At 39.5% G+C, this 27,990-nt stretch overlaps 1 protein-coding gene across 4 annotated transcripts; it reads right to left on the bottom strand.

Annotated features, from left to right (window-relative positions):
• Positions 1-1,200: 1,200 nt before the first annotated feature.
• On the bottom strand, positions 1,201-10,267 carry LOC111079658 (mitogen-activated protein kinase ERK-A). Of its 4 annotated transcripts, none has more exons than XM_022374915.2 (9): positions 10,160-10,267; positions 10,007-10,082; positions 9,751-9,931; positions 4,836-4,962; positions 4,660-4,770; positions 2,094-2,228; positions 1,746-2,030; positions 1,503-1,691; positions 1,201-1,423 (listed from the first exon to the last, which is right to left on the bottom strand). In XM_022374915.2, exons 3-9 carry the CDS (start codon positions 9,906-9,908, stop codon positions 1,298-1,300), a joined length of 1,131 nt encoding a protein of 376 aa, XP_022230607.1. In that variant the 5' UTR covers positions 9,909-9,931; positions 10,007-10,082; positions 10,160-10,267; the 3' UTR covers positions 1,201-1,297. The 4 variants fall into 4 exon arrangements, with proteins under 4 accessions (XP_022230607.1, XP_022230608.2, XP_041450634.1 ...); XM_022374916.2 differs by lacking the exon at positions 10,007-10,082 and adding an exon at positions 10,083-10,101 and having other exon boundaries at positions 10,238-10,261; XM_041594700.1 differs by lacking the exon at positions 10,007-10,082 and having other exon boundaries at positions 10,160-10,230.
• Between the last annotated feature and the right edge of the window lie 17,723 nt (positions 10,268-27,990).

The raw sequence follows: 27,990 nt of genomic DNA, 5'->3' as shown, positions 1-27,990 counted from the left end.
TCTAAATGGTACATGTAGAATATACATGTTAGATGTAGAATATACATAGTATATGTAGATGTAGATAACAGATGTAGCAAAAAAATTTAAAATGTAAAATGTTTTTTTTTTTTAATTCTAAATAATTATGTGCTCAAAAATGTATATGCTGACTGAGTACGGGTATAAGTAGAGTCGCGTCCCCAGAAGCGACTCACACGTTCCTTCTCGTTTGTTATATTTTTCTTTGTTTGTCTCTAGATTTGAATACCTTTGCACATTAATAGTTCCTTATACGGCTGTTAATTAAAGTTATACAAGTTTCAACTAAGGTAAGAGTATGTAGCATATGATAGACAAAATTAAACATTTTTGGGTTACATTATTTAAGGAAATAAAAATAATAGTTTTTGATCGATCCCTATTAGATTTATTAGTTCCACTATATACGTGATTTTAATGCTCACGTTGTTAGTTATCAGATGAAAACACCTGTATAGTATTTAAATAGTTCGAACTTGAATGTGTAACGATTTTAAATGAAATAGGTATGTACATACTAACATTACGCATAGATACTTTGAAGAATGGGCATGCTACATTTCAAAATTTTGTTGCTCACAATTTTGATTATTAGATTATTTTGATATTCAAAAGAAAGACTGATAAAGTCAATAAATATTAATCTCTCTGTACTGATTTTGATGAAATTTTGGTTATAATGACGGAAAAAATTCATCAGCCCATTTAATCAATAGATTACAGTTAAATATTAACGACTATTTTTAGAATTTTATTCAACAAATTCAGACACCTCTATATGAATGCCTTTAGTTCGATCAAGTTGTTTCCATAAGGTTATTTCTAACAGCCATTTAACGTCATTCGACGAATATGCTACTATTGGAACACCGATATAGTCTGAGAAAACTTTTCGTAAGAACAGATTGACCGATGTGACTTAACAAAAGACTGATTCGTATTCTAATAAATATAATAGTAAGATCATTTTAAAATGAAACTGAGTTAAAACTGCTTTCTGTTTGCAAATTCAACCTTCTGTGCAAAGGTACTAAAATAATGAGGAAACATGTCTCGAAATTTTTCTCCACACAGAAATGTAATTTTTAATTTTGTAATTATCAGTTATCAATTACATTAAAAATTATTACAGCCAGTTGCCTTAAAAAATATTACCCATGATAGAATGATAGAAAGCGATTGGAAATATATAAATCACAAAATGGATGTAGTTTTACTTAAAACAACTAAACAAAATATAAAAGGGGGCTTTTTAATCATAAAAACTGTTTTTTTCTTAAATAGCTTGTTCTGGTTGTCGTTCTTTAAATTTTAAAGTTTCATCGAATATCAATGACTTCAAGGCGTCTCGAGATATATCATCATTTTCCATATTTATACGAAATGGAACTTCAGCAACAGGCTAGACAAAATAAAAAAAAAAATAAAAAAAATGTAGAACGTGATTTGGCTATTAAACCCTCTACTACCATTCATAGTACCTCATCTCCAGGATCATAATACTGCTCTAAGTAGGGATGTGCGAGGGCTTCTTCAACTGGAATACGTTTATGCGGATTAAATGTCAACATTTTTCCAAGTAGATCTAAAGCTAAGGGATCGGCATTTGGGAATAGTCTCGACCATGGAACATTTGGCTTAAAAGGCAAAGACTCCAAATAGTTGCGTGCCTGAAATCCGAAGAGGTTTATTATATTTTACATAAAAGTATGAGTTTTACATGCCTTTTCATTGATAATGCACTCTAAATCTTCACGTGATGGTGATCCCAAGACACCAAGAATATGATTAAGCTGGTCCAGATAATGTTTTCCAGGGAATATTGGTCGATTACTTAACATTTCTGCCAAAATGCACCCAACCGACCAAATATCAATAGATTTTGTGTATCCCTTGGAATTGAGCATAATTTCAGGTGCGCGATACCATCGAGTGGCAACATATTCTGTTAGAAACCCAGTATGATCGTGCTCAGGATCTGCAATTCGGGCTAATCCAAAATCGCAAATCTATGGACGATTTATTAGCAAATCCAGAAAACAGGTTAAATGCATAAGGTGAAAAATACATACTTTTAAATCACACGTCTTATTCAACAACAGATTGCTTGGCTTTAAGTCCCGATGCAAGACGTTTGCTGAATGTATGTACTTCAATCCTCGCAATATTTGATACAGGAAGTAGCAGATATGGTCATTACTGAGCCTCTGAAATTATACAGAATAAATCTTTACTTATGTGCGTAAATATCTTTGTATGTATATCTTCTTTGTAAACGCACAGAAACCGACGCCTAATTAATGCACCTATACACCAAAAATATAAGGATATAATTTTAAAAAATATAAAGAACAAAAATGAATAATTTGGCATTTGAAAGCTTAATATTTCCCAGACGGTAAGCCAGAATGGCAAAGTTTCTTACAACCAGATGTAAGTTCCTAAAAAATGCAAAACTAGATTCTTAAAGTAATTTTTCTTGCGGTAGAAATGGAAATTCACCATTTTCTACTTAGCAACACTAGAAGAGGGACAGTCTTTGAGATCTAGGATCTCATCATGACAGACAGAGTCAGTAATGGTATGAAATGTTTTCAGATTCCTTTAAAGCTCAAAGATCCCTTTAAATAGCAATTCTCTCACAAAATATATTTTGTAAGCAATACACCATTTTTGCACTATATCACACTAGGCAATATATCGGAAGAAAGTGAAATTTAAAAAACTTTAATTTTTTTGTGGGATTCCAGTACTAATTTTATTAAGAAAAAAATTCAAGGTTTTGTGAAGGTTCCTGACGGGACTCAAGAAAGAGTTAAGGGGTATATTAGACTTGTGGTAAAAGTGGATGTGTGGAACGCAGAGACGGAAACGTTTCCGACCCCATAAAGTATATACATTCTTGATCAGCACCAATAGCCGAGTCGATATAGCCATGTCTGTCTGTCTGTCTGTCTCGATGAGCGCCTAAATCTCAGAGATTATAAGAGCTAGGGCAACCAAATTTGGTTTCCAGACTCATGTGATATCACACTGCTACAAGTGTATTTCATTTCGCGACTCTACTTATACCCGTACTCATTCAGTAAATTCATTTTTGAGCTTATGATTTTTTAGAATTTTAGAATTAATAAAATTTTTTTTTAATTTTTACAGTTTTTGCTACATCTGATATCTACATCTACAATGTATATTATACATCTAACGTGTAGATGTAGATTTAGATTCTACATCTCTTCCACTAAAGGGCGCTCGCGTACATAACGCGACAGAGTGTGCGAGCGAGAAAGAGAATGAGCAGCGTGTCTCTGGCTGGATGGTAGCGGGGGAAGCAACTGAAAATTAATTTCTTCATTCTGGCTATAATTATGGTCCGAACTGATTCTGATTGTGCCTGCCACAGATTTTCGTCCCTTGTGCGGCGGAAGGGCGAAATTTTGAAATACACTTGTAGCAGTGTGATATCACATTAGTCTGGAAACAAAATTTGATTTTAGTCTCTGAGATCCAGGCGACAAACAAGACGGACGGACGGTCAGATAGACATGGCTCTATCGACTCGGCTATTGATGCTGATCAAGAATATATATACTTTATGGGGTCGGAAACGTTTCCTTCTCTGAGTTACACACAACCACTTTTACCACAAATCTAATATACCCCTTAACTCCTTTTGAGTACGGGTATAAAAATATCATCAAACCATTTCTAAGCCCCAAATATTTAAGAAAATGTTGGTTTTGTTCCTTGAGGAAGAATCGTGTCGGGTAGTGTAATTCGGTGAAATCTATTGCATATATAATGCTACCATTAATTGTCATTAATCAGTTATTGGCAGTAAAAACCTGCACAAGTTTTTGCGAACTAGTTAACTAAAACTAACTATGTTTCGTCATGTCGTCGTCTTAGTCAATGTTTTATGTTAAGATTAGTTTTGAATTGTTTTGAAGTCTAGTGTAAGTAGGTTGGGGCAAGGCGGGAGCGCAATAAAAGCTCGCTCTTTCGCTCAAGGCGAATTCGCCCCGCTTTGCCACCGTAGGTTAGTTAGGCATAGAATGAAGTGTAATGAATTTTTAGAATATAATCGTTGAAATTGAATTCGATCGAGCGCACCTAAATTATTTCGTCCCCGCTTTTAATAAATCTTTACGCCACCCAAGTATTTCGGTTTTGTGTTATTAGAAAAACTATTCTAAATTTTCATGGCGCCCCCGGGTGGACCTTTGGAAAGCCAATAAAAAAGAGTCAGTGGTCAAGTCGGATACAAGTTCTAAGTGAACCCAGCCTAGTGTGCACCATCATCAGATGCGACCTACAACAAGATGTAGTTTATCGCAGTGTCAATGGACTTTCAGCGCCAAAAGTTTAACTTAACTGACCTAAGATTTTTGCTTTGAAAATAATCATTAAAAACTGTATACAATCATGGCCATTTCCAAGTTACTTTAAGTTTTTTTCTGAAATTAATTTTTTTTTGTTTATTGTTAAACGGTATAAAACAATTAAAATTATAATCATAATACAAAATTTTAAAGGGAAGTGGTACATTTGACCTTATCAATCTAAAAATAGACAAGGCTATGAATGTAAAAGATGGTGCAAGATATAAACAATAAATTGGGTAGCTGGCATACGTACCTGTGTTTTAAGTAGTTTATACAAATCAGTCTCCATTAAACACTGTACAATATAAACATCCCTCATTTGTTCTATACTATCTACACGCAAGATGTCTCGTATATCAATAATCTAAAAATATGTTAATAACAATATAACAAAAGATATGATTACAAATAAAAACAAGATAAAGTTACGTTTTCATGTTTAAATCGGGTCAGAATTGTTATCTCTCTCAGAGTTCTTTGACAATACGTTTGGTGTTCAAACGGCGAAATCTTTTTAATTGCAACTCTTTGGTTTGTGATTGTGTCATCAGCAGATCTGTAAAACATCGTTATAAAGTATATACATATGTAAGTATTGTGGTTACTAAGAATAAATTGAAAAAAAAATTTAATATTTATATCGAATTAGATTTATTGTACATTTTTCGACCTGCCAGCATTTAAAACTATTTAGAAGATTTTTATTCTTTTATTACAAAAGAAGTGTTCGAATTCGTTATTTTTTTAATCTTTTCATACATTTTTGGCCATAGCTGGTTCCTCTGAGCCAAAATCTCTTACAGCCGAGTAATGTATGAAAAAAATGTATGAAAAGATTTTAAAAACGAGAAGGAACGTGCGAGTCGCTTCTGGGGACGCGACTCAACTTATACCCGTACTCAGTCAGTATATACATTTTTGAGCATATAATTTTTTAGAATTTTAGAATTAAAAAAAAAATTTAACATTTTACATTTTTTTGCTACATCTGTTATTTACATCTACATCTACAATGTATATTCTACATCTAACATGTAGATTGTACATGTTTTATTTAGATTCTACATCTCCTCCGCTAGGGGTTGCTCGGGCACTGAACGAGGCAGAGTGTGCGAGCGAGAAAGAGAATGAATAGCGGATCTCTGGCTGAAGAGCCGGGGAAGCAACTGAAAATTAATTTCTTCACTCTGGCTATAATTATGATCCGATCTGATTTAGATTCGGCAGTCTAGTAGATATGGTCATTCTCTACGATACTGAGTTTCAGTTTTATCGTATCTTTAAAAATGTGCCTGCCACAGATTTTCGTCCTTTGTAGGGGCGGAAGAGGGCGGGGTGAAATACACTTGTAGCAGTGGGATATCACATGAGTCTGGAAAACAAATTTAGTTGCCCTAGCTCTTATAGTCTCTGAGATCTAGGCGCTCACGGCGACAGACAGACGGACGGTGTTGTATACTTTAGGGGGCGTTTCCTCTTGCGTTACACACACCACTTTACCACCAATATACCCTAACTCATTTGCTTTACTTTTAGATATAGATAATGGGGCCAGTCTAGTATATGTAGTATACATATAAACAGTCGTGTCCGTCCTTTACCACTTATAACTTATTATAGGGTGGACCTATTTTCATGGTATTTGATTTGTTGAATTAGTCTCCATCCAGGCTAACAAAATATATTGGAAAAAGCGACCAGGGCTCGAAAAATCGCCATTTAAGAAGGCTGGACTGATTTTCATGGTTTTTAGTTTTTCCCGAATAGTAAAATACCTACTAAAAACATTGGAAAAAGCGACCGCGGCTCGGAAAATCGCGCTTGGAAAACGTTAGCATTGTTGTATGATGTAGGGCTGTTTGTTGAAAGAGTCGGAAAATTGTGTGAAAAGTGTTACATAAATTTGTGATTTTTTTTTAAAATATTTTTGTATGAATATTATGATCATAAATATATGTATACGGATTAATATAGATGCCGCGACCAAGAATACCTAATTTTTCCCCCACGGAGCCGTAAATCAATTAGACTACGGAACAGTGCGTAGCAATTGTGAAGAGCTGTTAGTCAACAGAAGCGGTCCACTCTATGGGAGCTGTTATACGCACGATAGGCCCCCAGCCATCGATAACAACAGAGGAGATACTTACTTAAGAAGTCGAAGCGAACAAGATAACACACGTTCAAGAAAACTTTTTTTTCAATTAATTCAGTCTACATACAGTGATGGAAAAAATAATAGAAACGGCATGCGCATTCAAATTTGAAACCAAATATTTCATTTTTGGAGCAAATTGTTTGAATAAAAACAACTGTGCTTAGTTTCAGGATAATGGGTGTTTACTTTGGATTCTCTTTTGGGCTCCTTTCGTAAAAATTATAAGCTAGGTACACTAATTTGTAGGAAGATCACGTTTTTGTCTTGGAAAAAATAATAGAAACGCATTCAAATTTTGTTCTTATATTGTAATAAAACGGTTAAAATCAAATTATATAGGTAATATATTATCGCCAAAAGACAAAAGAAGATATGAAATACCTATTCCTAAGGATTCCGTTTTTGTTGTTGTTATTATTCGGTTCAGAATGGGTCGTGGAGTATATTGTAGGGATATTCAAAAAAACATATCCTAAATCTAAAAACTGAAGGCCACACAAGGTCAGATGGTCACACATATCTAAAATGGATTTAAAAAAAGTGTTTACTTCGATTTACTACACAAAATAGCGAGACACACGCGTATGAAAGCGAAAATCCAAAAAAAATCTCTTTGTCTCGTTGATAGATCTGAAAAATGATCTTAAAGAACGGGTTAGTAGTCGTACTATAAGGAATAGGCTGATTGACGTCAATTTAAAAGGTCATATAGCTCAAAAAATATAGCACTACTTTCCAAAACAAGTTTAGAAACCGAGTAAATTTCGCGAAGGTGCATTTATGTCGACCAAGTTACAAAAATGTGTTAAAGTCATATGAAACTAAGGTAAATGGGCTTATATTTGTTGGGGAACTTCATATAAGGCATCTTAATACTACTTCTCACGACCCAGGTGTTCTCTTAAATCGGGTATGCATGGCGGTGGGCACGTAATGTTGTAGGGATACTTTACCCATTCGGTTATTGGTCCAATACTTTGGATATAGAAAAAAATGTGTGCCTCCGACTATGTAAATATACTCGACAGTATAATTCTGAATAGGAAATACCATTAAAGTCGTAGCTCGATCAGGATAATGACCCGAATCACTCCTAAATGCTGACCAAGAAATGGTTCCTGGACAAAGAAGTTTCCCTGATGGATTGGCCTGATGGAATATCAGACCTTAATCCTATAGATCATGAAATGAATGAAAAGGACTGGTGGCTAAAGGACCAAAAATAGGAATAATTTTTGTCAAAATGTTATGTCCGAATGGTTCGCCATGGATCCATCCATTTATGATGAACTGGTGAAGTCCATAGGTCGCAGATGGGTCGAAGTCACTAAAAATCGCGGTGTCACATCCAAATATATAAGCTAAAGATAAAAAACTATTTTTCATAGCTTTAAGTCGGCCGTTTCTATTATTTTTTCCAGGCCCTAAAAATGAAAAAAATTTATTTTTGCTACACTAATTTTTTTTAAATTATTATTTTGTTATGTTTTGATACATAACTGTATAGACTATCAATCAAAATTATTAAACTTCAAAAATAAAAATTTTGACTGAAGAAAATTTTGAAAAATGCGAAAAAAAATTGTCGTTTCTATTATTTTTTCCATCACTGTATATTGTTCAACTTATTATATCCAATAAACACTACTATACTACTCAAAAGCCATCCCTTCACACAATGAACTGATGAATTGATGATTAACAAGAAATTTCACGAGAAGGGCGCCGCGTTGAACGGAATATTGTGTATTTTACTATATACCATAAAATTATTGCAAAAATAATTTATATTGAACGTGCCACAATGTGCCACAGTGAAGCGCGGCCGAGTATATTTTTGTATGAAGTAGGCCTTTCCAGGGCTATCAAACGATTTTTTGTATGGAACATACTTAAATCAAAAAGAAAATTCAGGCGCTTGCCTCACTCAATTCATCATTCTATATGAAGAAACTTCAACTGACAGCAAACATAAAAGTTGCATTGTTAAAGATCCAATTTTGAAATACACTTGTAGCAGTGTGATACCACATGAGTCTGGAAACAAAATTTGGTTGATCTAGCTTTTATAATCTCTGAGATCCAGGCGACAAACAAGACGGACGGATGGACGGACGGACAGACAGACATGGCTCTATCGACTCGGCTATTGATGCTGATCAAGAATATATATGCTTTATGGGGTCGGAAACGTTTCCTTCTCTGCGTTATACACATCCACTTTTACCACAAATCTAATATACCCCTTATCTCTTTTTTGAGTACGGGTATAAAAAAAGTGCTTGAAGAAACCAGGGATCGCGAGTTATAATTTTTGTAAATTAGAAATACAAATTAGTTTCTGGATTTTATATTAAAAATTAATAAAAGGTTAGATTCTGTGTATTATGAAGCCTGTGTTTTGTTGCTGCTTTTGTTGAATTTTGGGACACTCAGCTGTCCAAAGCATTGATGAACAAACGAAGAATTTTAGGCAGCGGAGGCGTACCCAGAGGCAAAGCAAAGCCCAAACAAAATTATGTGTCAGTACCCCGCGCGCCCGTACGAAGATGCATCGAACCGAAATTTAAATGTAATTTGTTCCTAATGTAAATTTTAGTCTTTGGTGTTAGTTAATTTTTAACATTTTTAATTCCTTAAAATAGTAATGGAGACTATTTCAGGCGAACGGTTTCTAATCTGAGGGACGAGATTGCATATACTCGTAAATAAATGTATATATATTTATGTACATATAAATAAATATACATATGTACATATAAATAAATATACATACATGCATGTACATAAATGCAAACAATGCAACAGAACTACCTCGAGTTGATTTTTCTCTGGCGTTGTAAATACATGTCTAAATATTTTAACGCTTTTGCAAGGTTATACAAATACAATACTTTGTATTTCGAAATTGTGCAAAAAAATACCTGTTCATATTAATTTACCTGTTCATTTACATTCTTATAGATATGTTTGTATTTCTACATACATATGTATTTTTTTAATTATACATATTTGTGCATTTATTTTGAAACGATTTCACTATATTAATTATCCAAAACAAATTTTAACACATTTTTAAAATACACAAAATTTTTTCTTAATTTTATGAATAAAAATTTATATATATATAGATATTAACAAAAATACATCTGTACATAAATAATATAAATTTAAAAATTTACTCACACCACCATGCCGTAAGCTCCTTCGCCAATGTAAGCTAAATTGGTGTATCTGGGACCCACTTCGAAAATTTGACCCCTTATTAGCTCGGCATTAGGGTGCGGGGCCAGCAAAGCCACTGCACCTTCAACACTTGCCTCAGCAGCATTTGCTTCCGCCATTTTAAAGAATACAATTTGTATTTCTGAAAAATTAAACAGATACAATTATTTCACCACAATCTTAATTCAACAAATAAAAAGACAAGAATACAATTTACCGTTTATGAACTAATTGCTATCAAACTTGTATATGTATGCATATACATATGTATTCGGCAACACGAGTTGCATTACCTTTAAATATTTTGAGACACTTTATTATTAAAAAAAAAATATAGATACAAATAAAGTTTGATTGTAGAAAATCTGACCTAGGTTTCACACCAGATATAGATATAGACACGAAATATTTTTTAATCAACTAATTCTAATTTTAAATTGTACTTCACTTTGAACATTTTTGTAATGGTTAGGGTTTGGAAAAAAATCGATAGCGGTATCGATATAGTCGATGGTTAAAAAATTAGCAGACCATCGATAGTATCAAACCGGCAAAATTGTTCACTCCTAAAGGTGCTTCTAGACGATGCAGCGGCTGAACGGCAGCATGTGTACGTGTGACTTATACGATCTCATTTCCCTCATACTATTATACATGCACATGCTGTATAGAATATCAAACTGATTTAGATATTAGCGCTGAGTCATGAGCTTTTAGCTATTTCTATCTCGCTCTGCCCTCTGTGTGAGCAAAGCTGCTTGCAAAATGCTGCAGCGTGTGAACAAAGCGTGCAGCCCTCACAGACAAAAGCTTCTCATGCAGCCGCTGCATCGTCTAGACGCAGCTTAATAGTGCTATGACATTAGACTTATAGGCCGTTTACACTGGGGCTGCGTCATGCTTCTTTGCGTCTTGGCGAAGACGCAGTTTTTTTTACATAGGTTAAGCATAGGGCCCTAGTGGTGGCAAAAAGTTGCGTCAGTGTCTGATTCATGTGCGTCTATTCGGTATATTCGATTGATTTTGCTCATTTTTGGTATTTTCTGCCTATCAGCGCAACTATCACCACTAATAACAACAAAAAATTGTAGATCAAAAATCAAATTTTGGCGCTAAAAATGTATGATTGTGCAAAAAGGTGAAAATATACATAAAGTCATTAAATAAAATACTTGAAACTGATTGTATTATTATCATATGAAATTTTTCTGACCCCCTGATGCCATTAAGACACTGCTGGAGACAAACTTCGGTGGTTTTCATAATTTGAAGAAGAACTCCCACAAACTCTACAATGAAATGTCTGAAAATAATATTTAAATATGAGAATCAATTCTTTTTCGTCCATTTTCCTGACGTCTTGCTTAATTCTGTTGATTTTCAAAAATTTGTGTATCTTTCCTTGTCATCAAACACCCAAATCCAAATTCAAGACGCACGTCTTCCAATGTAAACGCCTTTTCTGCTTCATTGCGTCTATGCCGATATCGATAGCAGACGCGCCCAGTGTAAAAATGCTATATTATAGCCTCTGGGCGCGTCTGCTATCGATATCGGAATAGACGCAATGAAGCAGAAAAGTCGCTTACATTGGCAGACGTGCGTCTTGAATTTTGATTTGGGTGCTTGATGACAAGGAAAGAAAAACAAATTTTGAGAAATCAAAAGAATTATACAAGACTCCAAGAAAATGGTCGAAGGAGAATTGATTCGAATATTTTTTTTTTATCATTTTCAGACATTTCTTTGTAGAGTTTGTGGGAGTTCTTCTTAAAATTATGAAAACCATCTAAGTTCGTCTCCAGCAGTGTCTTAATGGCATCAGGGGTCACAGAAATGTCGTATGATAATAATACAATCACTTTATTTAATGATTTTATGTATATTTTCACCTCTTTGCACAACCATAAATTTTTAGCGCCAAAATTAAATTTTTGATCTACAAGTTTTGTTGTTATTAGTGGTGATAGTTTCGCTGATAGTCAGAAAAGTGCAAAAATGTCCTGTTAAGCGCAAAAGGAATCGAATATATCGAATAGACGCACATTTTCAATCATATAGGTGAGAGCTCTTCCGCACACCACGAAAACCATTATGTTTTTTTCCTCCCATAAGAAGTGCCTTGAAACACTTGCGCGAAAATCACGCATTTAATGATACAATAATATATCATTAAATATATTATTTTTATGGAATATATGGGAATTAAAAACTGAGGTTTGCCTAAAACGCAATAATTCAAACGTAGTGTAAACAGGTTATTAGACATTTTTGCTGCTTAGAGAGGGATAACATGAGAGACACAATGAAACATTATTGAAATGAAAATTACAAGATTTCTAGAAATCTGTTAAAATTTCAAATGTATTTGAGCAAGCAGAAATGTCTTATTTGTGGAGCTGGAGGACGACAATGAAAACTGCAACATTGAATAAATCTGATCCTGCGGGACAGAAATGCAATTTTCGAGTTTCCCAGCCTGATATTTCGTCATAAAGTCTTAACATCATAGTTAAAATGTCTTAATAATATAAATTTTACAGGGGTGCCACAGAAATCACTTCACCTAAAACGCTTCGAATCTTATTTTCCCATAAAGGTTGTTCAATTTGTGGTTAACCCTCATCCAAATAATTTAACAGTATACATTATAAGTTAATAAAATAAGCATTTTAGTAAATCACTATTCAATCCGCTGACTGAATTTTCACTTTACGATTTCGCTCTCAATCCGCTGCAGACCGAGGTGGCCACCTAGGACGATACGGACTTTCGAAGTTAATACAGTTATGCCACCTTTTTTAAGTCGAATTCGTCGGAATATATTTAATATTAATTATATTAAAAGCATTCTGTTTTTCTTTAATTAAGCATTACAAAAAATTATTGTAGTAAAACTGCCTTTACGTCAAACTTGTGCATACTTTTTGTGCAAATTGTGAAATCATTTGTAGTCCTTATTAGTTCTACCAGGTGGCATCGCTTCAAAATGCCAAAACAAAACTAACAAACCATTTCTACACATTGTTGCCATTGCATTTATGTCAAAAACCACTATTCCGCTAAGCGCAGACCCATGGCAGCACAAATAGAAGCATAGCGATCTTTATACCAAAAACTGGTAATTGTAATGAACTAAATTAGCTGTAGTTTGAGAAGACAATCACAAAAACCACATACGTATCGTCTGAGCGTGAAAACGAGTCCGATGCGCATCTGAGAAGCCTGCGCTACAAGGTTTGTAATTTAAAATGTTGCCTCCGTAGTTCTTCGATGGCCAACAGTCTCCGTAAAAGAATTCTAATTTAGTTAACCGTAAAATGCAGATGTGTGTTTTTTTTGAAAAGCTGATTGCTGCCATGCATGCAGAGTTGCCAGACAACTGCTAGAGTTGCCGAGTACATTGTTTTGTTTGACTCGCTCGATATGGGATGATTTTTGCTTTGAAATTATAAAAGTACAGCTTTAAAAAATCAATTATTTTATATCATAAAAGAAAAAAAACAAAACCAATTGTTTTGTCTGGACGTTGATATGCAATGACTGCACCATCAAGTGGCCCATGCGACACCAAGCCGAAGCCTGTTACGCGCGGAACCCAGGCAGAAACGCAGCCCTCCTCCTGCCCAACCGACCGAGGGCGCTGCCGCATGACGCGCGACGCGTGTTACCGAAACGATCGCGAGCATGCAGGAAAGATAGGTGTTAGACTAAAATTCGAGGAAAATTAGAGCTAAACACAACTCTAAGCGCTAAACATGCAAAGATAGCTAAAAAATATAACTAATTACGGGAAAGGTATGTTAGTATAAGTGATTTAAGAAGAGGAAGGGAATTAGTAGTTGATATTATGCGGTAGAGGGAATTGAAGTCCGAGCAAAGTACCCTAAATGGTTCGTGCAAGGAATAATTCGATCTACAAAGCGGAAGGAAAAGAGGAATGAAGTTTCTAGTAGATCTAATAGGAATCGTAAAGTTTATGCGGCTCAACAAGTCAGGGCTATCTACATCACCCTTGATCAGATTGTGCATAAAAATCACACCAAGCATTTTTCTACGACTAACTAAGGTTGGAAGGTTTATTAAAACCAATCTACGAGGATAAGATGGCAGTCTCACACCTGCATCCTAGTTAAGGCCACGCAGAGCAAAAAGTAAAAAGTTTTTCTGTACTGATTCTATACAGTCCTGGTGTACTTTGTACTGGGGGCACCATACACAAGAGCCGTACCTTAAAATCGGACGAACAAGCGAGATGTAGAGAGTCTTCGTTATATAGGGGTCGTCGAATTCCTTTGACCACCTCTTTATAAACCCAAGCACACCCATGGCCTTATTTACCATGGTAAAAATGTGTTCAGAAAACTTTAACTTTGGGTCTAATTTAACACAAAGATCATCAACCAAGTTAATTCTCTCAAGAGAACCACCGCAGAGGCTATAAGGAGCAAAAATGGGGCTGGAGCGATGAAATGTCATTACTTTGCATTTCGAGGCATTTAGGTGTAACATATTTGCACAACACCATGATTGAAAGTTATTGAGATCGGATTGCAAGCGAGAGTGAAATGAAATGTCCTTATACTGGACACAAACTTTAACATCATCCGCATACATGAGTACTCGAGAGTTTGTTAATTCTGAAGGCAGATCATTAATAAAGAGTGTGAATAGTAGAGGGCCTAGATGGCTGCTCTGTGGTACTCCAGAAGTAACCTTAACAGGTGAAGAGAAGGAGTTTTTGAAGAGGACTCTTTGAGACCTAGAACAAAGGTAGCTAGAAATCCATCTCAAAAGATTAGGCGGAAACCCTAAAAGGTCAAGTTTTTGTGCTAAAAGGGAATGGTTTACAGAATCAAATGCTCTACTAAAATCAGTGTAAATGACATCCGTCTGCAATTTACCTTGAAAGTCTTTAAAGATAAAAGAGGTAAACTCTAATAAATTTGTGGTTGTTGATCGTCGCCTTATAAATCCGTGCTGGGACGGAGATATAAGTGATTTGCAGAGATGTTGCAAGTGCGGAGTTAAAATTTGTTCAAACATCTTAGGAATAGCGGATAACTTAGATATACCTCTACAATTATTTGCATCAGACTTGCTACCTTTCTTATGGAGCGGAATAATAAAAGATTCCTTCCAGCTGGTGGGGAAGCATGAAGAGTTAATGGATAGGGTGAATAGTTTAAGCAAGGGTCCACACAGAGCGTCGGCACAGTACCTGAGTACACAGCCGGGAACTCCGTCGGGACCTGGTGAAGAAGATCATGAAGCAGTGAGATTTCATTTAACAAGGGGCTGAAGATGCCATTCGACCTTGGTAAACTGTATGGATACGGCTGACCAGAGTAGCTTTCATGAGAATAGGTTGTTTGGAAAAATTTGGCAAAAAGATCGGCAATTGCCTGATCATTGTTTGCTGACATATTAAGAAAAGATAACGAGGATGGATGTACGGACGTACATCGGAAAAAAAGAGAGAGAGGAGAGTGGTTGCAGCAACAGCTTATAAGTGAGAGCGGTACTGCACAAAAAGTTACAAGAGCGAGAGTGAAAGAATAGTTATTGAGAGTTAGGTGATAGAGAGAGTGATAGAAGATAGCTACGACAAAGAGCGGCTAAATGTAATGAGAGGGCGTACTTACGAAAAGCAACAACACAAACACACGACTAACCGACGCACAACATTTATTAAATAAGTTGTGTTTTTACACAATTATCAGGCATGCACCCGCGGTAAAAGTATGATTTTAATGTATGTTAGTTAGAGAGTTAAATTATAGATAAAAAACACCGGCTGTTTAAGTTAAACAAAAGGAAAATGCGGAGCTCAAAACAAAAACACGTCTGGTCACTACGAAAGAGAACGAACGAAATATGATTGTTGAGCTACTGAGCTTCTTCAGTAGTGTTGTTTTGCAAGATTATTTAAGAGACGACGATGGTTCAGTTAATATATTCAAAATTTATTTTACTTAAGTTAATATATATGTATTATTCAAAACTAGCGAAAGGTGTGCGGATTTGATAACGAGAGCAAACGATGGGTCGATTATAGACGCGGGGGTTGATATGTTTATGTTAGGTTTAGTTTAGAGCTCTGTGGCAGGCAGGTCACTTTGCCAGACAGCCAAACGTTTAACTACGGGGATGATCGAATTTTAAGTGACTTCTGCCTTTTCTTATGAGCCTCCCCCACAGCGGCTGACGAAAGCCGAGAAAGAGCAAGGCACCAGCAAGAGCATAAGTACAAGCAACCAAACGGTTATAAAGAGAGACATTACATTAAGATATGCTCAACTACTCTATGTGCTGCCATGGGCCGGCGCTTAGCCGAACACTCCCCCCGTTGAAGAGCACGGGTCTTTAAACATCCTTCTATGGCAGCCATATTGTTCCTTTATTGATCCAGGTGACGTCGTTGGTATAGCCACTCCGGAAACCATGCCTGACTCGACGAGGGGGTCCAATACTCGTGCGAGGGGCAACTTCAGACTGGTTAACTGAAAAAAAAACAGAAGAAAGTGGATCTGCTCCGCGAGACTGAGACACCTCTCGTGCAACTATCCGTCCTAGCCGGGTTTCCTGAAGACGTGGCAGACCAGCTCCCAATTGGATTTGGCCAATGCAGAGAAGCTCAAAGAACAGTCCCGCTCCAATAAGAATGTCCACAGGTTGAGACTTGTAGAACTTAGGATCCGCTAACTGTGTGTTGCAGGGAACGTTCCAGCTGTTTAGGTCGATATTGCAGTTAGGTTGACTGGACGTAATAGTGGGAGCAACTACTGCCGAAATGGTCGTGGCATAACTTGATGTGTGTGATTCCAGGTTGATATCTACACAGAATCCTTCCGATATGGCATGCGACTCGCCGAGACCAGACACCAAAACATCCGACTCTTTCCTTTGAAGCTGCAACTACTGAGCCAGGCGAGAAGTAATGAGATGCACCTGCGATCCAGAATCAAACCAGGCACGGCATGGAATGAATGTACCAGAGCGATTCCTCACGCTGATTATGGCAGTGGCAAGAAGTACGATGTTCTGCCTGTGACTCTGGGCCAAAAGCGATGTGGCTGACGCTGTTGCAGTATGTACAACGCCAGAGGGTCCCGCGGGCAATTGCGGAGCCGATGTAGAATGTGAAAGTGAAGGCAGAGTGGATTGAAAACCGTTAGACGGAAAATCGAAATGAAGTTGAGTGTGATGTCCAGCTCCACATATTCGGCAGGATCCAGAATGACATGCACCCTGCGTGTGGCCTGCTCGGAGACAGTTGGTGCACAGTGACAGCTTCTTAGTTTCCTGAAGCCGAAGTTGAGCGGAAAGATTCCCAAATTGCGGACACGCATAAATGGAGTGTCCTGGATCACCGCAGTATGTACAGACCTTGGAGCTGGTTGCGCCTAGACAGTGTTTCCGACTGCTCTGGGTGTACATATCATTTGCGTGCGCTTGGGTTTCTAACCTCTGGCACCTCTGCTCCAGAAACGTGGCGAATTGCTGGCTGGAGGGTATGCTATCCAATGACGAGTATTCCTCCCACTTGGTTTGTGTGGCACTGTCCACCTTCTGCAGCAGGCTGTGTATTAAGATGCAGTCAGCAATCTGCTCCTTTGTCCCCATACTTTGTAAAGCAGATTGGCTTTAACTGTATCCGAAAGGGACCGTAGTTGGGAAACAGATGAGGCCTCGACACGCTGCAAGCTCAGAATGTCTGTGACATGTGCCTGAAATATGAGACGCTTGTTATTAAATCGTTTGCTGAGTAGATCTAAAACAATGGGATAGCTGGCGTGGCTAAATTCCAGCGACGAGATCGTGTCCAGCGCTGGTCCCTTTAGGCATGATCGTAGATGCTGCAGCTTCTCGACATTCGTAAGGTCAGGGTCCTTATCTATAATGGAGGCGAACATGCCCCAAAACGAGGAATACTGAGCGTAGCCCCCACTGAACTCAGGAAGCTTCAACTCCGGCAGGTGTGGCCGACTTTGCACTACGTCCGTAGTTGGGGCCTCTCCTACATGGTCCGTTCGCATTGTTGAGCATGGTGGCATTGTGGGCTGCCGCTTGTTTAACTCCCGCTTCATGCGAATCTCCAGCATGACCACGCACTCGTCAAAATCATTCCTCAAGGGACCACCGATCTCATCGAGATCAATCTTTTCCAGGGCATTATGGTGCTCGTTGAATGAAGCTACAAGATCCGCTAGCAACTTCAGCCTCACGTTCAGCTCCTCCTCACTGAGCTCGCCAATCCTCTCCTTTCCGAAGGCCGTTTCGATTCTCCGTGCCGCCCCAGAATGGATTGCACCTTGCGCTTGTAGAATGCAGCTTCCTAATCGACGAACAATGGTGAGGGGGGCAAGATTAAAGGGGTGCTATTAGAAGCCATCGTATACGTTCAGTAGAAAAGCTGGGCTTAGAGTCACTGAGAGAGTGTAGAGGTTAACAGCCGGTGAATAACCTCGAATAGTTTTACACGAACTGTACAATCGATCGTAGCGTTCAAAACACACGGTCTTGCAGTTTTTACAAATCAGCAGCGAGAGCTAACAGTTATAAACGCACTGCACTTGTGCATCCGACAACAACAAAGGCATGCACACTGAGAGCAAGAAACCGAAACAACTGCAAGCAAGCAGACCGCAAAGCAGATGACGCGAGAACCGTTTCTGTTGCTTGTGCACAAACGATGAACCAGAAAAAACCATGGTTCAAAGCGAATTTATCCAACGAAAATGTTTTTTGTGATAAAATTTAAAGAGTTTATGTTTATATCACGTCGGGGTCACCAAATGTTGAGCTACTGAGCTTCTTCAGTAGCGTTGTTTTGCAAGATTATTTAAAAGACGACGATTGTTCAGTTAATATATTCACAGTTTATTTTACTTAAGTTAATATATATGTATTATCCAAAACTATCCAAAGGTGTGCGGATTTGATAACGAGAGTTAGCGATGGGTCGATTGAAGACGCGGGGGCCGGTTTAAGACTGTTGAAGTTGATATGTTTATGTTGGTTTAGTTTAGAACTCTGTGGCAGGCAGGTCACTGTGCCAGACAGCCAAACGTTTAACTACGGTGATGATCGAATTTTAAGTGACTTCTGCCTTTTCTGATGAGCCTCCCCCACAGTGGCTGACGAAAGCCTAGAAAGAGCAAGACACCAGCAAGAGCATAAGTACAAGCAACCAAACGGTTATAAAGAGAGACATTACCTTAAGAGATGCTCAACTACTTTATGTGCTGCCATGGGCCGGCGCATAGCCGAACAATGATAAAATCAATAAAACTGCAAAATTAACTCTATTCGAATTGAATCTTGATAGGTGTCAACCTTAGCCTTAGTTCGAATTTGGTTTGTGACAATACTAAGAAATGCGGAAATTTTGAAGCGGAAATCCTCTGCGCGGTTTCTCATTTTATAGTGATTTCTGTGATAGTAAACTATCATTATTTTTCCATATTTGCAGAAGGTCAAGTTGAGCGAATTGTCCAAGAGACACCTCATCGTTTCTCAGATCGACAGCAGCGATGAAAATGGGAAGATGACGGCGGCGCAGTGGAAACAGTTCCACGCCCAGCTGGTAGAATCCCTTTTCGCGTGAATGGAGGACGAGCCCGACGCTCCCATGCCCACCTTCGACGTTACGGGATGGCTGAACGGCTGAAAGTGGCTGGTGCAAGTGCTGCTCAAATTGGAAGCTCTGTGGGAGGGGGCCAAGCTGGAGGTAGTGGACAGGGAGATGATCCCTTTCATCCCAAAGGTGAAAGTGCTCTTCCCCATTGCAGTCCAGGGGGACCGAGCACTGAAACTCCTCCAGAGGCAGAATACAGATGTTCCAACGGCTAATTGGAAGATTTTGCATGCTGGTAGCCCATTACCCAATGAGGGGGGCCAGCACATGATCCTCCAAATCAATAAGGAGGCAGAGGACATCCTCTACCCGACATTCGGGAAGATGGCATGGGGCGTAGGCAGTGTCTACCTACGTCTCAAAAAGCGCCACCCCAAAGACAAAGACCCGCACACCCTGCATGCAGGTGAGGTGGAGAAGGACTTAGGTCTGGAGCCCATCGTGGAGGCCTCCTCATTGCCTTGGAGAAAGGGCCCGTCGACATAGCTTTGGCTTGCCTCGGGCAATGCTGTGGCCGGACTAAAGTCCTCTTATTACAATCTTTTCCACCCACCATCGGTAAGCAGGACCAGAACCACCGTACTCGTACGAAAGGGGCATCCATGCTCGTCTTATGTCTCATTAAAGCACTGATGACCTGGCTGCGGTGATGCTTGAAAGCGAGGACAAGCGCCTTATGGTAGCATCCTGCTACATGGCACATGCATACCATTAGGCTAAAAAAACAAAACAAAACGAGAAGGAACGTGCGAGTCGCTTCTGGGGACGCGACTCTACTTATACCCGTACTCAGTCAGTATATACATTTTTGAGCATATGATTTTTTAGAATTTTAGAATTCCAAAAAAAAAAATTTTACATTTTACATTTTTTTGCTACATTTGTTATCTACATCTACATATATTATGTATATTATACATCTAACATGTAGATTAAACATGTACCATTTAGATTCTACATCTCCTCCGCTAGGGGTTGCTCGCGCACTGAACGCGGCAGAGTGTGCGAGCGAGAAAGAGAATCAGTAGCGTCAGCAGCGCTGGAGAAGGAGAGGGAACCAACAGAAAATTAATTTCTTCATTCTGGCTATAATTATGATCCGATCTAGTTCAGATTCGGCAATCTGGTAGATATGGGCATTCTCTACGATACTGCGTTTTTAGTTTTATCGTATCTTTAAAAATGTGCCTGCCACAGATTTTCGTCCTTTGTGGGGGCGGAAGGGGGCGGGGCGAAATTTTGAAATACACTTGTAGCAGTGTGATATCACATGAGTCTGGAAACTAAATTTGGTTTCTCTAGCTCTTATAGTCTCTCAGATCTAGGCGCTCATCAAGACGGACAGACGGACAGACGGACGGACGGACGGACAGACGGACATGGCTATATCGACTCGGCTATTGATGCTGATCAAGAATATATATACTTTATGGGGTCGGAAACGTTTCCTTCTCTGCGTTGCACACATCCACTTTTACCACAAATCTAATATACTAAACAAAACCAATTGTTTTGTCTGGACGTTGATATGCAATGACTGCACCATCAAGTGGCCCATGCGACACCAAGCCGAAGCCTGTTACGCGCGGAACCCAGGCAGAAACGCAGCCCTCCTCCTGCCCAACCGACCGAGGGCGCTGCCGCATGACGCGCGACGCGTGTTACCGAAACGATCGCGAGCATGCAGGAAAGATAGGTGTTAGACTAAAATTCGAGGAAAATTAGAGCTAAACACAACTCTAAGCGCTAAACATGCAAAGATAGCTAAAAAATATAACTAATTACGGGAAAGGTATGTTAGTATAAGTGATTTAAGAAGAGGAAGGGAATTAGTAGTTGATATTATGCGGTAGAGGGAATTGAAGTCCGAGCAAAGTACCCTAAATGGTTCGTGCAAGGAATAATTCGATCTACAAAGCGGAAGGAAAAGAGGAATGAAGTTTCTAGTAGATCTAATAGGAATCGTAAAGTTTATGCGGCTCAACAAGTCAGGGCTATCTACATCACCCTTGATCAGATTGTGCATAAAAATCACACCAAGCATTTTTCTACGACTAACTAAGGTTGGAAGGTTTATTAAAACCAATCTACGAGGATAAGATGGCAGTCTCACACCTGCATCCTAGTTAAGGCCACGCAGAGCAAAAAGTAAAAAGTTTTTCTGTACTGATTCTATACAGTCCTGGTGTACTTTGTACTGGGGGCACCATACACAAGAGCCGTACCTTAAAATCGGACGAACAAGCGAGATGTAGAGAGTCTTCGTTATATAGGGGTCGTCGAATTCCTTTGACCACCTCTTTATAAACCCAAGCACACCCATGGCCTTATTTACCATGGTAAAAATGTGTTCAGAAAACTTTAACTTTGGGTCTAATTTAACACAAAGATCATCAACCAAGTTAATTCTCTCAAGAGAACCACCGCAGAGGCTATAAGGAGCAAAAATGGGGCTGGAGCGATGAAATGTCATTACTTTGCATTTCGAGGCATTTAGGTGTAACATATTTGCACAACACCATGATTGAAAGTTATTGAGATCGGATTGCAAGCGAGAGTGAAATGAAATGTCCTTATACTGGACACAAACTTTAACATCATCCGCATACATGAGTACTCGAGAGTTTGTTAATTCTGAAGGCAGATCATTAATAAAGAGTGTGAATAGTAGAGGGCCTAGATGGCTGCTCTGTGGTACTCCAGAAGTAACCTTAACAGGTGAAGAGAAGGAGTTTTTGAAGAGGACTCTTTGAGACCTAGAACAAAGGTAGCTAGAAATCCATCTCAAAAGATTAGGCGGAAACCCTAAAAGGTCAAGTTTTTGTGCTAAAAGGGAATGGTTTACAGAATCAAATGCTCTACTAAAATCAGTGTAAATGACATCCGTCTGCAATTTACCTTGAAAGTCTTTAAAGATAAAAGAGGTAAACTCTAATAAATTTGTGGTTGTTGATCGTCGCCTTATAAATCCGTGCTGGGACGGAGATATAAGTGATTTGCAGAGATGTTGCAAGTGCGGAGTTAAAATTTGTTCAAACATCTTAGGAATAGCGGATAACTTAGATATACCTCTACAATTATTTGCATCAGACTTGCTACCTTTCTTATGGAGCGGAATAATAAAAGATTCCTTCCAGCTGGTGGGGAAGCATGAAGAGTTAATGGATAGGGTGAATAGTTTAAGCAAGGGTCCACACAGAGCGTCGGCACAGTACCTGAGTACACAGCCGGGAACTCCGTCGGGACCTGGTGAAGAAGATCATGAAGCAGTGAGATTTCATTTAACAAGGGGCTGAAGATGCCATTCGACCTTGGTAAACTGTATGGATACGGCTGACCAGAGTAGCTTTCATGAGAATAGGTTGTTTGGAAAAATTTGGCAAAAAGATCGGCAATTGCCTGATCATTGTTTGCTGACATATTAAGAAAAGATAACGAGGATGGATGTACGGACGTACATCGGAAAAAAAGAGAGAGAGGAGAGTGGTTGCAGCAACAGCTTATAAGTGAGAGCGGTACTGCACAAAAAGTTACAAGAGCGAGAGTGAAAGAATAGTTATTGAGAGTTAGGTGATAGAGAGAGTGATAGAAGATAGCTACGACAAAGAGCGGCTAAATGTAATGAGAGGGCGTACTTACGAAAAGCAACAACACAAACACACGACTAACCGACGCACAACATTTATTAAATAAGTTGTGTTTTTACACAATTATCAGGCATGCACCCGCGGTAAAAGTATGATTTTAATGTATGTTAGTTAGAGAGTTAAATTATAGATAAAAAACACCGGCTGTTTAAGTTAAACAAAAGGAAAATGCGGAGCTCAAAACAAAAACACGTCTGGTCACTACGAAAGAGAACGAACGAAATATGATTGTTGAGCTACTGAGCTTCTTCAGTAGTGTTGTTTTGCAAGATTATTTAAGAGACGACGATGGTTCAGTTAATATATTCAAAATTTATTTTACTTAAGTTAATATATATGTATTATTCAAAACTAGCGAAAGGTGTGCGGATTTGATAACGAGAGCAAACGATGGGTCGATTATAGACGCGGGGGTTGATATGTTTATGTTAGGTTTAGTTTAGAGCTCTGTGGCAGGCAGGTCACTTTGCCAGACAGCCAAACGTTTAACTACGGGGATGATCGAATTTTAAGTGACTTCTGCCTTTTCTTATGAGCCCCCACAGCGGCTGACGAAAGCCGAGAAAGAGCAAGGCACCAGCAAGAGCATAAGTACAAGCAACCAAACGGTTATAAAGAGAGACATTACATTAATATATGCTCAACTACTCTATGTGCTGCCATGGGCCGGCGCTTAGCCGAACACTCCCCCCGTTGAAGAGCACGGGTCTTTAAACATCCTTCTATGGCAGCCATATTGTTCCTTTATTGATCCAGGTGACGTCGTTGGTATAGCCACTCCGGAAACCATGCCTGACTCGACGAGGGGGTCCAATACTCGTGCGAGGGGCAACTTCAGACTGGTTAACTGAAAAAAAAAACAGAAGAAAGTGGATCTGCTCCGCGAGACTGAGACACCTCTCGTGCAACTATCCGTCCTAGCCGGGTTTCCTGAAGACGTGGCAGACCAGCTCCCAATTGGATTTGGCCAATGCAGAGAAGCTCAAAGAACAGTCCCGCTCCAATAAGAATGTCCACAGGTTGAGACTTGTAGAACTTAGGATCCGCTAACTGTGTGTTGCAGGGAACGTTCCAGCTGTTTAGGTCGATATTGCAGTTAGGTTGACTATACGTAATAGTGGGAGCAACTACTGCCGAAATGGTCGTGGCATAACTTGATGTGTGTGATTCCAGGTTGATATCTACACAGAATCCTTCCGATATGGCATGCGACTCGCCGAGACCAGACACCAAAACATCCGACTCTTTCCTTTGAAGCTGCAACTACTGAGCCAGGCGAGAAGTAATGAGATGCACCTGCGATCCAGAATCAAACCAGGCACGGCATGGAATGAATGTACCAGAGCGATTCCTCACGCTGATTATGGCAGTGGCAAGAAGTACGATGTTCTGCCTGTGACTCTGGGCCAAAAGCGATGTGGCTGACGCTGTTGCAGTATGTACAACGCCAGAGGGTCCCGCGGGCAATTGCGGAGCCGATGTAGAATGTGAAAGTGAAGGCAGAGTGGATTGAAAACCGTTAGACGGAAAATCGAAATGAAGTTGAGTGTGATGTCCAGCTCCACATATTCGGCAGGATCCAGAATGACATGCACCCTGCGTGTGGCCTGCTCGGAGACAGTTGGTGCACAGTGACAGCTTCTTAGTTTCCTGAAGCCGAAGTTGAGCGGAAAGATTCCCAAATTGCGGACACGCATAAATGGAGTGTCCTGGATCACCGCAGTATGTACAGACCTTGGAGCTGGTTGCGCCTAGACAGTGTTTCCGACTGCTCTGGGTGTACATATCATTTGCGTGCGCTTGGGTTTCTAACCTCTGGCACCTCTGCTCCAGAAACGTGGCGAATTGCTGGCTGGAGGGTATGCTATCCAATGACGAGTATTCCTCCCACTTGGTTTGTGTGGCACTGTCCACCTTCTGCAGCAGGCTGTGTATTAAGATGCAGTCAGCAATCTGCTCCTTTGTCCCCATACTTTGTAAAGCAGATTGGCTTTAACTGTATCCGAAAGGGACCGTAGTTGGGAAACAGATGAGGCCTCGACACGCTGCAAGCTCAGAATGTCTGTGACATGTGCCTGAAATATGAGACGCTTGTTATTAAATCGTTTGCTGAGTAGATCTAAAACAATGGGATAGCTGGCGTGGCTAAATTCCAGCGACGAGATCGTGTCCAGCGCTGGTCCCTTTAGGCATGATCGTAGATGCTGCAGCTTCTCGACATTCGTAAGGTCAGGGTCCTTATCTATAATGGAGGCGAACATGCCCCAAAACGAGGAATACTGAGCGTAGCCCCCACTGAACTCAGGAAGCTTCAACTCCGGCAGGTGTGGCCGACTTTGCACTACGTCCGTAGTTGGGGCCTCTCCTACATGGTCCGTTCGCATTGTTGAGCATGGTGGCATTGTGGGCTGCCGCTTGTTTAACTCCCGCTTCATGCGAATCTCCAGCATGACCACGCACTCGTCAAAATCATTCCTCAAGGGACCACCGATCTCATCGAGATCAATCTTTTCCAGGGCATTATGGTGCTCGTTGAATGAAGCTACAAGATCCGCTAGCAACTTCAGCCTCACGTTCAGCTCCTCCTCACTGAGCTCGCCAATCCTCTCCTTTCCGACGGCCGTTTCGATTCTCCGTGCCGCCCCTAGAATGGATTGCACCTTGCGCTTGTAGAATGCAGCTTCCTAATCGACGAACAATGGTGAGGGGGGCAAGATTAAAGGGGTGCTATTAGAAGCCATCGTATACGTTCAGTAGAAAAGCTGGGCTTAGAGTCACTGAGAGAGTGTAGAGGTTAACAGCCGGTGAATAACCTCGAATAGTTTTACACGAACTGTACAATCGATCGTAGCGTTCAAAACACACGGTCTTGCAGTTTTTACAAATCAGCAGCGAGAGCTAACAGTTATAAACGCACTGCACTTGTGCATCCGACAACAACAAAGGCATGCACACTGAGAGCAAGAAACCGAAACAACTGCAAGCAAGCAGACCGCAAAGCAGATGACGCGAGAACCGTTTCTGTTGCTTGTGCACAAACGATGAACCAGAAAAAACCATGGTTCAAAGCGAATTTATCCAACGAAAATGTTTTTTGTGATAAAATTTAAAGAGTTTATGTTTATATCACGTCGGGGTCACCAAATGTTGAGCTACTGAGCTTCTTCAGTAGCGTTGTTTTGCGGCGCATAGCCGAACAATGATAAAATCAATAAAACTGCAAAATTAACTCTATTCGAATTGAATCTTGATAGGTGTCAACCTTAGCCTTAGTTCGAATTTGGTTTGTGACAATACTAAGAAATGCGGAAATTTTGAAGCGGAAATCCTCTGCGCGGTTTCTCATTTTATAGTGATTTCTGTGATAGTAAACTATCATTATTTTTCCATATTTGCAGAAGGTCAAGTTGAGCGAATTGTCCAAGAGACACCTCATCGTTTCTCAGATCGACAGCAGCGATGAAAATGGGAAGATGACGGCGGCGCAGTGGAAACAGTTCCACGCCCAGCTGGTAGAATCCCTTTTCGCGTGAATGGAGGACGAGCCCGACGCTCCCATGCCCACCTTCGACGTTACGGGATGGCTGAACGGGGTGAATATACTCAAGTGATGACCCGACGAGGAAGTGGCTGGTGCAAGTGCTGCTCAAATTGGAAGCTCTGTGGGAGGGGGCCAAGCTGGAGGTAGTGGACAGGGAGATGATCCCTTTCATCCCAAAGGTGAAAGTGCTCTTCCCCATTGCAGTCCAGGGGGACCGAGCACTGAAACTCCTCCAGAGGCAGAATACAGATGTTCCAACGGCTAATTGGAAGATTTTGCATGCTGGTAGCCCATTACCCAATGAGGGGGGCCAGCACATGATCCTCCAAATCAATAAGGAGGCAGAGGACATCCTCTACCCGACATTCGGGAAGATGGCATGGGGCGTAGGCAGTGTCTACCTATTAAATGGTACTTGCACAAACTACATGTTAGATGTAGCAAAAAAATGTAAAATGTAAAATTTTTTTTTAAATTCTAAAATTCTAAAAAATCATGCTCAAAAATGTATATACTGACTGAGTACGGGTATAAGTAGAGTCGCGTCCCCAGAAGCGACTCACACGTTCCTTCTCGTTTTTCACTCGAGGCAACACAGCTGATCATTTCCTTCTCTGCGTTACATACTTCCACTTTTACCAAAGACAATATATGTAAGTATAAGATGCGTAACGCTCATATGCAAGCCAATTTTTCGACAAGCGACGAAATTCGCGCCATCTCTCACAAATTTGAGAGCGTACGAATCTAAAAATAGAATCCGTTTGCATGCGTGAGTACACACAGAAACAGAAAGTGCGTATGTGTGCGTACTTGTGCGAAGCGGGCGATTTTCGAGACGAAAACATTTTTATGAGTTGAGAAACGAATTTATTTTCCATCGTTGAATACCCTAATTACAATTTTTCAAATGTGAAGTCTGTATTATAGCCTTTTTACACTGGGCGCGTCTGCTATCGATATCGGAATAGACGCAATGAAGCAGAAAAGGCGTTTACATTGGCAGACGTGCGTCTTGAATTTTGTTTTGGGTGCTTGATGACAAGGAAAGTAAACAAATTTTAAGAAATCAACAGAATTATGCAAGACGACAAGAAAATGGACGAAAGAGAATTGATTCTTATATTTATTTATTATTTTCAGACATTTCTTTGTAGAGCTTGTGGGAGTTCTTCTTAAAATTATGAAAACCATCGAAGTTCGTCTCCAGCAGTGTCATAATGGCATCAGGGGATCACACAAATGTTGTATGATAATAATACAATCAGTTTCAAGTATTTTATTTCATGATTTTATGTATATTTTCACCTTTTTGCACAACCATTCATTTTAGCGCCAAAATTTGATTTCTTAACTACAAGTTTTTGTTGTTC

This window comes from Drosophila obscura, unplaced genomic scaffold (genome assembly GCF_018151105.1).
Source record: "Drosophila obscura isolate BZ-5 IFL unplaced genomic scaffold, ASM1815110v1 contig_31, whole genome shotgun sequence".
In the NCBI taxonomy this organism is placed as follows: Eukaryota; Metazoa; Arthropoda; class Insecta; order Diptera; family Drosophilidae; genus Drosophila; species Drosophila obscura.
This window is presented reverse-complemented; position numbering and strand designations above follow the sequence as displayed.

Coding starts and splice junctions, on each gene's coding strand:
- LOC111079658 (XM_022374916.2), bottom strand. Junction 2,229..4,659: donor ATAAACTACTTAAAACACAG/GTACGTATGCCA, acceptor GTATAATTTCAG/AGGCTCAGTAATGACCATAT. Junction 1,424..1,502: donor ATTATGATCCTGGAGATGAG/GTACTATGAATG, acceptor TATTTTGTCTAG/CCTGTTGCTGAAGTTCCATT.